We start from the raw sequence: 14,629 nt of genomic DNA on the forward strand, positions 1-14,629 counted from the left end.
TAAGGTACGGAATTCCTCCAAACATGGGAGACCTTAACTAACCAGATTGAAATCCAGTTGGTTCAACTTCCCAATTGTTAAGCTTCATAATCCTAGCTGGAAGATGTCAAAGGTTTGTATGGTTTAGCAAGCATTAATAATGTGTTAGAGTTGTGTGTTTGGGTGGTGATATATCTTGCAGGGAGTGATTGAGGTAATTGTTTAAGTGTTCATCGTTGCGTAATGCTCCATGGTTGAGCAAATTCTTGTATATTCCAATTTCTAATTTGAAGAAGAGGCACAGCCTATCTCTTACGTAACTTTCTACCCACAATGGGTTTCTCCAGGGTAACTTATAGTGTTTTGGTGATGGCTATGTTGAATGTTCCTTTTCTTAAGTTTCTTGCTCATTCTATAGGTTATTTATTTCATTTTCCAACACAATAACATAACAGTACTGCTATGTAACGCTGATTCTCAAACATACTAACTAGATAACCAGTTTAATTCGTTGATTTTATTCCAAGACAAGCTAGAATCTAAATTGGTAAATCAAATCTTGAAGACAATTATAGATTGCTCTTTCGCTCGACCAAGGCCTGGTGACAACCAACATGCGGCCTCCAAAAGCTTATTTGGAAGCTGAGGGGAAGGGTTGCCTGAATCGTTTGCTGCAACATGAAAAGCTGACTCCAAATCGTCCTCTTCTTCTATTCGTAGCAGAAGCAGAAATCTTTTACAGATCTGATTAATCATGATAAGTTCGCACTTTAGTCTGCTGGCTGAATTTTTCCATAAAATTGATCATACAAAATTTTTAACCAAAAAATCTCTTAATCACAATTTTGTAGAAAATTACATTCTTTTGGTCCAAAGATAAGCTTCTGGGTTTTAGTTATTTTCTGATTTTTGTAGAAATTTTTCCCTAATCCTAACCTTAATCCTAACCCAACTTTTCCATATTAATCGGAAAAGTCTTTATCTTTTAGTTTTGCTCATTTATTCCCAAGATAGACTTTTGCTGTTATGCAGTATACAACCATTGAGCTTTAACTTCACATGGATGCAAGCCCAAAAGGGGTTTGACACAAATTCGTATTGAAGTTTGGTTTAAAGGAATACCGCTATTTCCTGTAGCAAAAATTCTGTAAATCATGTAAATGTCTTGTTAATTACGCTCCCATTAAGAAAGGAAATCCATGATTCCATATAACCACTATTTTTTTTTTCAATTAGGATGCAAATACCACATCCTTGATCTAAGAATCTAAATATTTTTTTTTTAATAAAGACAATCTAAAGAATTATTAACAAATACTGATTTATTCTTGGTTCCGATCATTTTGAATGAAAGGATAAAGTAAAACAACATTTGCTGATCACTCATAAGATTTTGCTGAAATTGAGAACAAAATGTTATTGGAAAATCCCTAGAAAAGGTGATTTCAATGTTTGAATAGCTCTGGCACATATCTTGCACCATTGAAAACTTTTAAGGATTGAACACAACACAGTAGAATCATGTAATAAAAGATTAAAAAATACAGTACAATCATGAAAGAAAAGCTATGCTATTTTGGTGTGGCAACTGCTATCGAAATCCAACTTCTTCATTACTCGATGTAACAGGGGCACTATTAGTTGTAATACAATCTTGTGCTGGTACTAAAGGCAGTTTCCCTCCATAGATTTCAGGAACTTGACTTTCATCAATTTCACTCAGTAATGTTTCCTTAAGATGCTTATCTTCAACAAAAATAATCTGCAGACCAATACAGACATTAGAAGCAATTTATCTACACGATTCTCAAAAAACCTAAATTGCCTTCGCATTGCACGAACATTATGTTTTAGAAAAAAAAATTCTTGCAAATAAAAAGATAAATTCAAAATCACATTAGAAATACATACTTGTCTTGTTTTTATAAATAAACACTGCATTTAGAACTGCAATGTATATATGCTTCTTGAGCTAGTTTTTGTAGAACTTGAAACGGCCATCCTCATGATTCATAGGAACGGTTATTTACAAAATTAACTGTCTCTGCTAATATAATTTCTGTTGTATGTTATTTATCCATTAATATGAATATATACATTTATATTTTAGGACTGAGAAAGTTGCTGAAAACTCTAACATAAGCGGTCATAAATTGGATATCTTGATATTGAAAAGGAAGAGAACCAGCATTTCTAACAATGGACAGTACTAGTTTTCAAAATTTGCAAATGAATGAGCTTAAAAAAAATTAAGCAAGCATATTTATGATATGGTGTACTGGTCTCTTTTTTTGCACCTACCTAGGAGATATTCAAGCTGCCTTCATGAACATGGATGATGAAGCTTGTCATACTTTGTTACACTACAGTTGTTTTCTCTTCTATAGTAAATAAGACTTTTTGTTAGATCTATGAACCAGTGAGGCCATAACATAGGGGACCTCATTCCCTAGCATGAATGCCTGCAATAGCGTCATTGGTTCCAACCTGCAAGCACATTGGCTCAGCAGGGGCTTTAAGCCCATGAGCACAGTGGCCCAACAAGGGCCTTGTGGGAATGCAAGGCCTGTCGGCATGTTGGCCAATGAGGGTAAACCTTGGTGACACTATCAGCAATGCCACAACTTAGCCATCATTTTGTGCCATGAATGGCAATCTTTTATATGACATAATTAACATATAATGCCATGCATTTATTTGGAATCAAAATTTCAATATTCTTTCTAGATTTATTGGATTGAGTTAATAAATTCTTTTGTGTGTTGACAATAATAGTTTTCGTATATCATAGCTCCTCTAGTCACAAAGCAGCAATCATCTTTATGCTCCTAATGTTATGCATACAGATTCATATTTTCACATTTTCATTTGTACCTCAACTCGTTAGTAATAGAGCTCATACAATACATTTTATTTTTTAAAATAGAAAAATACAGCAACATATGCAAGGGGGCAACAAAGAGGTATTGATTGGAGAGTGCTGCATAGAATGTATTTAGCTCAGGTAGATCGTGCCTATCAGAGATTTCAGAATGAGAGTTTTGTTGTAATTTCCATGAATAGAAATGAGATATGAGTGGTTAAAAAAGTTTGAAATATGTTAAGAGCTAAAACGTTTGGGAAAGAAAAGAGAGAAGAAAGCATAACACCCTAAAAAAGGACTATACCAGTGCCTAAGAGTAGATACTACATACAGCAGCAAAAAATCCCTTATAGTTGCTAAAGATTTTCCTAGCGAAAAAGTTTGTTATCGGCATGCATTTGACAAATATGAACAAATCAATAACAGCTTTTTGTTTATGTTTTTTTGTTGAGATGCCTAAGTTTCGCCCAAGCACCTTGGGTACCCTATGAGTCCTTACACCTAAAGTACCTTGTTTGTGGGTTCTTATAGAAAGGACCCATAGGGTACCTAGGGTGCCCAGGCCAAACCCTTGGCTGTCCCAGCCCAAAACTGGGTTGTGAAACATATTAGTGCGATTTGTCACACAAAAGTGAAGGACCTGGTAACATAGGTAAATACTAAATAACATATGTAATAAACATGTATCATCTCCCAAACATTACACTAAACACAGCAAGAGAAACTGCATCCACATAACTTCACCAACAAAATGATGATTAACGTTAATTTCAGCATGCACTGTTTGGTCATAGACAGTTCTATTACATGTTTCTTCCAATCAACTCATCATATGGGTTGAGGTGTTAATGTCTCCTATCTAAGTCTCTCTACAGATTTCTTAAAATCAAATTAGCTTGAAAATAAGTATCATTTCCTGATCTAAATAATTATGTGAAAATGTTTGGTATAATAACCTTTGTCCTTGCCTTACATTGCCCCTCAAGCAGCTTTTTTGTTAAGGGGTGTACAGACAAGTCTTTACTCTACATCAAAACTGCATTCTTCTTTTTGATCTTCCAAATAAATCATGACTTCATTTTGATTGTTCTTATTATTCTTTTTTTTGTCATGGGTTCAGTTTTCATTGTACCTTTCAACATGTTTCATCCACATGACCTTTAACACCATGATGTGTACAATGTTTATTGGATATAGTATAAGTGAAAGCACCAAGGTTACTTTTCCCTTTGCCTTTAACTCTAGACTTTGAATCACCTTGGTGTGTTTGTAAAGAACGGGATGGTATTTTTTTTCTTATCCATTTTTATACATAGATCATGAGAACATGCCTCATCTATATCTTTTATCTTTGAGAGCAATGTGGGCCTCCTCAGATAGAAATTAAGGCCAAATTATACTCCACCAAGATATCATCTTAATGCACATCCTTTTACACTTGTATAGCCATCTACAAAATTGATTATGGCAGATGGGAAAAAATTGCTTTTCCTTTAGTCTCTTGAATACATCCCAAGAAAAAATAGAAGCTAACTTTTTTAAAGCCAAAGAATAAGAATAGCTATGGAATCAAGCAAGAGTATGCTTTTATAATGCAACCATTTCCCAAAACAATAGATTGATTTAATTTTAATAAAATGTGCAAGAAATAATATTTATAAATTAAATTATATAGAATAAATAAATAAAAAATAATTTTATTAATACTTCTTAAAGTTTCAACTTTACAAATTTAATTTTTAAAATATACTTTTTCCAATTTCAAAATATTTTTTAAAAAAGGGAAAAATACTTATCTATTTTCATTCCAGATATAGTTTCTTCTTCCTCACTTGGAAAAGGAATTAATGATTTAGCCTTTTTTGGCCTGTGAACACTCTAGGATGAACTAGTTTTTATTCAAAACCCACACAGATGCTTCCACAAGCAATACCCCCAGCCAAAACAATCCCGAGCGTACACCGTACCCCAAGTTGGAAATACACTATGTGACCCTTCTCCAATATGTGGAGCCTACCAAACCAATAATCCTTTCCTCAAATGATCTCTTGAAAATCCTCTATATCCATTTACATTTATTTCACAAGTTTAAATAGTAACCCAAATGGTGGTCCCAGCTCTCACACCCTTTGATAAATAATATTGCATTTAACTTTTAAACTGTAATTTCTCATAAAACTCACTCCAATATAAACGTACATATTAATAAGGTTTTTCAACCTTTATTTTAACTTGGAAAGTGATTCCCTCTTTTTTTTCTCTTTTGTTTTACATTTATTCTTATTTTCTTATATATATATTGGATTGGTAAATTGTAGTCAAGGGGACTGCTCCCATATCTATTAATTGCTCAAAAAGGTTTACATTGCATATGATTTGTGCTATTTGCCATTATGGCTTTCCAAGGCCATCGGCCAACAAAAGCTAGAATCCACCTACTCAACTCTTATACACTATCTCCTAATATTTATATACTACTTGTTCCATCAGCAACAAACAACAAAATTGGAGCCATACATTACGAGTTTTTTAAAACCTACAAGCTATAGAAATTTAATTACATAATATTACCCTTGGCTGCAGATAGCTCAACTCAACTGCTCCTCATTGATGAACTCCTACAGCCACTCGATTTCTTTTGTGGGCAACAATCCAAGTACCTGTTTCAAGAAAGCCACTCCCCTCATGGCATATTGTTGGTGTCGGGCAAGATTAGTGTGCTTGGAAGAGAACAAAAGAAATCTTTCCACCTCCAATCCCTGATCCTTCAATTTGGAAAAAAAAGGAAGGGAGAGGGATGCCTCTTCCTGTTGTGACCATCACCAAAATGTCTTCTAGATCTCCCATAAACTGCTTCTCTTTCTCAATAATTTGGCCGTCTCCGATTCCCCACTACCCAAAAGAGAAGATAAAAACATCGAAGAGATATTTGTTAACTCTATACCAATGATCCATCACCGTAAATTCCTCCCCCAACACCCACTTGACAACATGGAGGATTAACCCGTGGTGGATTTTGAAGACACTTTTGAGTCTCTTTCTAGTAATCTCTCCAAGAAATGCTATTTGCTTGAGTGAGCATGACAACCAAATGGGAGTGTCCATTCATGCTGCTCTTGAAATTGTATCTTTTGCACTATGAACAAGAAAATGCACAAACTTTTGAGAATTTAAATCAACACCCTCCATCTCACACGCACAAGGGTAAATGCATATGAGTGGGGCTTCATGAGCTTGTCCTTGGCTAGTAAGTTCATTTACACCAAGCCTTCCATTTATAATTACTTCAAGTTCTTTGGCTAATCAACATGTAGGGGGTTAATTGTGCAACTCTTCACAATTTGACCTTATTTCTGTTCGTTCAATCCCATCAGTTGTTGGCAAGGCTATAGGCTGCTAAGTTGGCCTCATTGCAGATGTTATTGTCTAAGCCATCCTTGAACTTGGTTAACACATTGATGGCTATATCCAATAAAGATGTAAGTTTCCATCCTAGCAAAAAAAAAATTCCTTAACGCAAAGATGCAAGACTCTCCAAAAACTCGGTGAGGTTTTTTTGCCTATGAGTAATTGCAAGTTTAGCTTGCAAAAAAAACTTGCTTGAGTTTTTGAGAAAAACTCATAGGGTTTTTGGCGAGTTTTTCCAAAAAACTTGCCGAGCCCGCAAAAAAAATCGACAACAATTGCATAAAAGGCTCGAGACATCAAAACTCAACTTAATTTCATTTTTTTTGGCTTCTATTTGCTCATCCAACGCTTGGGACGTGTTTGCAGGGTGATTGCAGCTAAAAATTGGAGATTTGAAGAGGATTTGGTGTGAATTTGAAGAGAAAATTGGATTTTCAGCTAGGGTTTCTGATTTTCTTTTTCTTTTCTTTTTTTTAACATTTTGGCAAAGTCCTAGGACTAGAGATACCTCTCCCCTAGTTTTTACTAGAGATGGGAAGAGGAAGATGTAAATTGTTTTGATGTGGTGTTTACTTTTAGTTAGATAACGACAATTTGCTATTTTCATTTTGTTCAGACTATCAGACATCTACACTCCACATGAGGATGCAACTTTGTACCTGTTGGTGTACGTTTTATCATTCACCGAACATTAGAAAAAAATGTCAAGGACACTCTACCCTCTCTTGAACAAAATCACTGCATGTGCCAAGATTGCAAAGAAAGACCACATGGTGACTCCAAGGTTTATATGTGTGAATGGGTGACTTTATGTTGGATAGCTTCCTTGGTTATGTATGCTGAAATACAAGGGGGACTTACGCTCAACTAGTATCATTCACAAGTTAGGACTTGGACGAATTTGATAGCGAATGCTCTATTTCTTTTCTTGGATTTTCAATTTTGGACGAATAAAAGGATAAAAAAGATAAGGGTTTAGAAGTTCCACTCCTAAGAAATTAAGAGATGGTAAAGATTAGGTGAAACCAATAACAATACTCTGCTTCGCTACACTAAGGACAACTACACAGTAAGTGCAATCTTCTAGGGTTGTGCTAAAGATTTCTATACTATGAATAATACCATCCAACGAACAATATTTATCCAAAGTAAGAGTTAAAGCACCCACAATAAAAAGCTCACGCTAACTTTACACATTGAACAAAAATCATTCATTCAAAGAAAGTATGAGCAATTGTTTCACCAATCTATACTATCAAATCCTTCATTCATCTAACAACTTTGAAAAAGAAAATTTACTCTAAGCAAATCTATTTTATGTTGAAGAAAATATGCAACCATGCAACCACATGATAACAATAAGGATTCAAAGCAAACAGCAAATGAACTTACATTACCAACGTAGCTCTTAGCAATAATTCCATAAATCTCTCTACACAACAAAATGAGAGAATAGGAGTTTATATAGATTTCCGAAAAACAAATGAAAGGTCGAGATCACTCTACGATCAACGCTCAAGATTAAAACATATCAACCCCACTTAGGGTTTCCCCAAATAATATTAAGGACAAATGCATGAAGGACAAGTGGCACAAGAAGCTATTTTCTAGGAAGGTGCATCCTTATCCTCTCGAGTGGCAGTATGTTCAATGAACCTAGACACGATTGGGCTGACCTCCTCCATTGTGACATGTGGCAGCATATTGACCTTGAATGAATGAATTCCGATCAGTCCAAGTCATCTGCACACATGGCAAAAACAATCTTCCATTCCAACTCCTGCTTCTGGAAGGCATCCTAGATGGACAAGAAATTCGATGCCTTAGTCAAATTCTGCTTTAGGATTGGTCTAGTGATGGCAAAGAAAATCTCCTAAGTTTTGAGTTTTAGACTTTCCAGTTGCATATCATTTTCTCGAATGGTCTCTTTCTCAAGCAGATCAACAGCTATAAAGAAAATCCTGTTTTGAATTTCTCTAATTTGCTCCTCAGCCTTAATACTATCAACCTTCACTCTTTCCAGGACTTCACTTCATGCAATCAATGCCCAGTACCAAGTGTTGAAATCATATGCAGCTCTTGCTGCGATTACTTTTCCATCGATTAATTCTTGCTTGGGAATTCCTTTCAACACTCTAAGACATGAGATAATTTTGTCCCCAACATCATGAAGGTCGTCCCACGCTTCTGTCCGCAATCCTAGAGAGAAAAAAGGAAGCCTGTCCAATGCCAACATTAACCTTTCCACAAATGTGGTTGCTTCTTCACTTTTTCTCGCTATCCACTCCTTGGCCTCTCTGGCTGTTACCTTTTCTTCTTCAAAATCTTTGATTGCTTCTTGTAAGAATTCAAAAGTGGAGGAGCCATTGCATCACCTTGATCAAGAGGCTTGGTCAAGTGTTGAATATATTCCTTTAGGTGCTCAACTTCCTCCTTGTATTCTCTTTTCTTTCCTATCTCCTTTTCCAATCTTGCTTTCATGGAAGTAACTGAGTTATCCAAGTCCTCAACCTCTTGACCCTTTGTAGTTGGTCCTAAGTCGATGGTGGTGATTTCATACTCCTGGGGAGCAATATCCCCCTTTGCTTTGTCTACTTTTGGTACAACAATCTGAATTGTACGGCAACCAGTTTCATCCCTCTGAATTGTGGAAAACCTCTTGGTTGGTTTCTTTGAAGCAACCTTCCCTAATTTGGCCGAGAAATCAATTGTGTCATCTTCTTCTTGGACTTTGATAGGTACTTTTATCTTTAATCTCTCTTTCAACCAATCAAGAATTGTAGGTTGCTCAATGCCTTCCTCCTCCTCATTACTTTCTTCACATGGAATATCTTGAACTCCTTGAAGAGCAGAAATCATTCCCTCCTAAAATTCCTCACCTAGAATATTCATTTCATTTTCTGATTCAAGTATCTCTGTGCCTGTAGGAGATGGGGGTTCTTCGTCTTCCTGTTGGATTGACTCCATATTTCCATCATGGATTGGAGGACTCTTTATTTCAGCTAATGATTCATCCTCAAAAGTTAATACATCGTTCACATTCTTGGACTTGGCAGAATGGGATTGCTCTGATCTATGCTTCTTCTGGGTAGATTCCTCGTTCACAACTTTCTTCCCCTTTGACCTTAAAGAGCTCTCAACAGCTTCCTTCCTTTTCCTAGAATTAGTGTTTTCAATTGGCTTGGCACTTTGAGACGCTTTTGCATTTGAAGAATATGATTCCACTTCGCCCATCAAGTTATAAGTGGGTCAAATTTCTTTGCCTTAGCATTTGGATTTGCTGATCAACCCACCATTGTGAATATTTGACAACTGGTCACATTAAGGTGGCTAAATCTGTGAACTCTAGTTTTGACCATTTCACGCAAGGAAGAGGCTACTTTTCATCAAAGCGAGCTCAGTGTACTCTCCATCATCCTCTAACTGATCAGGCACGCATAAAAGCTTTGTTGTTCTGATCAAGCTTACTGGCAATCTATGTTTGCCACATACGGGTAAACGATTAAATGCAAAAAGTAAATGCATAGAACATAATGGAAATATATTAAAGAACCAGTCTCTGTATTAATTCAACAGTCCATGTACATCAAGTGCTTATAACATCACACCCAGATACGACTATCATGATCCCACTAAGAAGGAAAGGTATGCAATATATAATACCCGAAGGGGTGCGACCAACCGTCGCGTCCAACTGCCCTTCGGGAAGACTAATTGACTGCCGTAACCCATAATTACCGATGACAACATAACATAATGATTATTCTCGACAACATCATGCCCCCCAAGAAAAGAAGTCGTCTCCGGACAACTTAATACAAAATAGAGGTGATGGCCATACACTAAACAAAATCAAGGTATAGAAGAAGAAGGGGGCGGAGGGGGCGTCCCTGCAGGAGGTAGTTGCACTGCCGATGAAGAAGATGCAGGAACTGCTAACGCCAGTCGAGCCCGAAACTCATACACCTGCTGCGTCCTCACTTGAAAACCCTTTTTTGCTACCATTCGATGCTCAATTGCGGATGTCACCATTATTGCTTCTGCAAGGAGTTCTTTTTATCCTTGACATCACAGTCCTTCGGTGCCTAAACCAAACTTGTCTGCAAAACACACTTTTTAGTCTTAGCCTCCACCAACTGCTATTCAAATGATACTATCTCCTTAGCCAATTTGTCCTCGATAGCCACCCGCGCTGCCCTCTCGGCATCCAACTCCTGGGTACGCTGAGCTAAGTCTGACACTACTACTGCCTCCAACCTGGTGGTCAGCTCCTCCCGAGCCCTCTGTGCATCCACCAAGGCAACCTCATGTCCAGCTGAGACATACTCCAAGTTCCTCAAAGCCTACCATTCATGCCTAGCAGTGGCCACAACCTTCTAGCACAAAGGCTAGGAGATGCCTCAAATCTTCCATTACACTCCCCAAAGGCCGATAACTGAACTGAATAACTCCCTGGTGCCGTACGACTCGCGTTCTTGCAATGCCTTCCCTCCACGTACACACCGTACGGTCCTCCTTCCGTACGCTCAACGCAAGTGACAGTTCAGTGTTGCACAGAGAAAGGGGAAATAATTATACTTTGCCCAACGCAAGTGATAGAAGGAGATTTTTCTTGCCGAAGAAATAACCTGTGGATTCGCACTTGTAAAAAGCATTTATATTGATAATGAACGTAGAACAGATTACATCGACTTCGACAAAATAAGAATAGGGTGAGGAGCTGTCCACACACTTTTTCTTTTCACGTGCCATCACCACCGTTTATCCTTGACGTGCCGTGGTTATTTTCCTTTCACCCTTTTTTGTTTTGGTTTTAAAACCGCCGTCGCCGTCGTCGTCGCCGTGCTCCTTCAGGCCTACGGTGGTATTCCGCCACTGGTGACCTCCGTCGAAAGTGGCCCCCCGATGGTGGTTCCACCGTATGGGGACCTCAACAGTGGTCCCACCGGACAACGGTTCCACATCGTGGCCACCGATTTTTTTTTTTAATAATTTTTTTAAATTTCCTAATCTAATTTTCCAGAGAGTCTTTAGCTCAGGTCCTGTGCCTCTGGGATCGCCCTTCATCCTTCTTGGTTTGCCTTGCTCGAGAGTCTCCCGCTTTGGTCCCGTGCCTCTCGAGTCACCTACCCGCCTCTTGGGTCCCCCTCCGGACTCTCGGGTCCCCTGCGTGCTTCTCGTGGTAGGGTTTCAATTTGGACCCATTGATGGCAAGTCTATTTTCAATGGCCATCCGAAGACCTAGAACCATAAATTCTACAGGAACCACAGTCTCCTTGTAAATACGACGAAGAATAAGAATAAAAATTTTGAAGGTTGTGGCCTTCCACACAGGGTTCCAATCGTTTTCGACACGAATGATCTTGGGATTATCTACGTCACTGCGGTTTGTCTCCAATTTCACCTCTTGATACCTGATGGATTCTTCCTTCGGGAACTGGTGTGCGGTGGTGTCACTCACATGGGCGTCTCCCTTCCAATATTCTCTGTATTCTGGCAGGTACACCTCCTCTGCTACTTGCTCTGGTTCCTCCACTTCGAGCCTGTAGCTTTGGAACATTTCGTAATCCTCCATCTGCCAGTGGAAGAGGCCATTCATGGAGTCCCCGTCATCCCCCAAGCATGCTTCCAATTCTAATACCCCTCCGTCACTGGGCTCCATATGGCGTCTTTCTCCATCCTCACCCAATTGGTCTCCCTCAGATTCCGACTAGGAGGATGCCAACTCCTCGCTCACCATCTGCGTAGAGATCGATCACATACTTCCTCCCTGTGCTTTCCAAGGAAAGCGTATTTTGCTTCCAGTTATGGTTCGCCTTTGCTGCAATGAGCTACCCACGTCCGAGAATGGCGTCATACCCTTTTTGCTTAAGTGGAATCACTACAAAATCTAGCATGAAGGGCTGCGTGCCAATCATCACCCGCTGTCCCATGAGGGTACTGAGGGGTTTAATCCCTTGTTGATCTGCCCCTAGCAGGTTGAACGTGGGGGTCCACAACGTATCCTTTCCCAGTTTTTTCCATGTCTCTTCTGGGAGCACATTTACTCCTGACCCTTCGTCCACAATGGTGTCTGTCAAGGTAGTTCCTAGGATGCCCATTTCTACCACTGCCGGTTGGTGTGCTGTTGACTACTAACGACATAGGGTCGACTGTGGGGCTTACGACCTCCCTTGTTTTAGCTTGTGTGGGTACAGAGTTTAAGATAGCCGTTTTCAGCTGTAGCATGGTTTCAAGGAGGTCTTGAATCTTCACGGGTACCTCTATTTGCAATATTTGCCATAGAATTTTCTCTTCTCCCTTTGTCTATGACGGGCTCGTGGCCTCGTGGCTACTTTGTGCGGCCATTTCCTTTGTGATCTCGACCCTTGCTTCCCGCACTCTCTCGGTCTCCGTGCGAGGATCGGGGTATGTGGCCCTTTTGGACTGTGCCCTTGTGATTGCCAACACTTCTGCCTTCGTGGGTTCGATGTTCAAAAGGTTTACTCCTAGCTTCCGACAATTTGCATCCTCATGGTCGCCTGGCCCACACCAGCGACAGAGGTGTTGAGGGGTGGCTTCCTTCGTGCAATCCCAGGCGAAGTGCCTCCACTGATTGCAAGCCCTACATTGGATCATTGGTCGGCCCTTGGCATCATACAGAACACGACTTCGGTTATTGTTATTGTTGTTATTCCTTCCGCCGCCGCGCCTGTTGTCCTGGTAACCTCCAGATGATGCCATTGTGTTGGTTTGCTGGGCCGTACCCACTGGTGCGGATGTTGTGGCCTGCTCAATGAACAACACTTGCGTATTTCGGGTCTTCATATTGTATGGGTACTCCTTGATGGAGTGTCCCATTACTTGGCAAAAGGCCTTCTTCGGGCATGTACCCTTCGTATGTCCCTCCTTGCACTCCGTGCACCACACGTCTCCTTCGGTCTGGCTAGTAGAGCCTTTCATCGCTTTAAATTCCTCATCATACGCTCCATGTCCCTCTACAGGGCTGTCACTTTCTTTTTCGACCCCTCGTTACCATTCTCATCAGAGGAAGAGTCATTTTCCTTGGAGGAGGACTTTCCCTTTTTCTTGGAGAATTTGTATTCACTTTCTAAGAGCATAGCCCTATTGTATGCATCATTGTATGATGAAGGAGGGACTATCTTCATTTTCTTCTTCAAACAGGGTTTTAGGCCTTCTATGAACCACCTCTTCTTGAGTCCGTCGGCCGACTGACTCTCCATTTTCCCAATCAGCTCCTTTAGGTGCCTTCCGTAGGCACGAACTGATTCCTTTTGTCCTTGTTTTGTACTGTATACGTCTGCCACTATTTCATTATCATCCCAGAGTAGGCGGAACTCCTTCTCGAAGGCTTTCTGCAACGTGTCCCATGTGGCCACTGCAGTTTTATCAATATCCGAGTACCAGTTGATAGCAACTCCCTGTAATGTCGCTGGGAATTGCGTCGTCCATTCGTCCTGGTTCGTGACACCATTGGCCGCCCATATGGTTTCGCAGGTTCTGCAGTGCCTTACGAGATCGTCCTTCCCGTCGCCAGTGAATTTCGGCATCTTCTGCCTATTGGCCATTGATGGGGGTCGTGTCCCCAGAGGTGGTGTGTTTGTCGTGCACCCATGCCACTCCCTCCCGCGCCGGTGGTGTTTCCTGTTTGAGTGAGGGGTACGATGTTTTGTACCCGCGTGCTTGGTGTGATGGGTCCCAAGAGGGGGTCCTGTCTGCGGTGTGCCTGTGCCTCCTCCGCACCTACAGTCGTACGGTTGCCCTCTTAACCGTTCTCACCCTCGTCCTTTGCTCGCTCCCTTCAGTGGTCCTCGGTGTGCGGCGTAAGAGATAAGTTCCTGAATTGATCCCGGGTCGCTTTGACTAGATTTCTTAGTAGCCTAGTTTCACCAAAAACCCTTCGTGGCTTCTCACCCTACAGTGTTCTGGCGACGCGTAGAAATCTCCTTCGGCTTCTGCACCCCCCATGACACCTCCTTGGTTCCCTTCGGGCAACCCTTCGGTAGGTCGTCCTTCGGCAAGTTGCCTCGGCCTCCGTCTACGTTCTACTTGTTGTTCCAAAATCAAGGCCCTCTGTGCGGCCTCCCACTCCTCACTTTGTGCCTTGTTATTTCTGTCCTTATTTAATAAGTTGGGCATTAATTCCCGTACATCTTCATAAATAGCAGCACATAAAAATAGAACACTTCTTTATTAATTCATCCCATCAGATACAATGTGTCAAAAGTACGACACCATTATTATAGTGTAGAATGTTCTTTATTCCTCTTGGAGGTTTAGGGTTCAATCTCCCCTTCGCCTCTTGCCATCACACTCCGCTTCCCAGTGACGATTGTTTTCTTTGTACTATCGGAGGACCTGTTGGTATCGCTCCTCACG

General features: G+C 40.3%; 1 protein-coding gene across 2 annotated transcripts in view; it reads right to left on the bottom strand.

The window, feature by feature from the left end:
- Positions 1-1,335: 1,335 nt before the first annotated feature.
- LOC131075952 (uncharacterized) overlaps positions 1,336-14,629 on the bottom strand; it is a 239,990-nt gene continuing 226,696 nt past the window's right edge. For both annotated transcript variants that reach the window (XM_059211023.1, XM_058012940.2), the window contains one exon: positions 1,336-1,741. In XM_059211023.1, coding sequence (XP_059067006.1) covers positions 1,571-1,741 — 171 coding nt within the window. In that variant the 3' untranslated portion in view covers positions 1,336-1,570. The remainder of the gene's footprint in view (positions 1,742-14,629) is intronic.

Source organism: Cryptomeria japonica, chromosome 9 (assembly GCF_030272615.1).
Source record: "Cryptomeria japonica chromosome 9, Sugi_1.0, whole genome shotgun sequence".
NCBI lineage: Eukaryota > Viridiplantae > Streptophyta > Pinopsida > Cupressales > Cupressaceae > Cryptomeria > Cryptomeria japonica.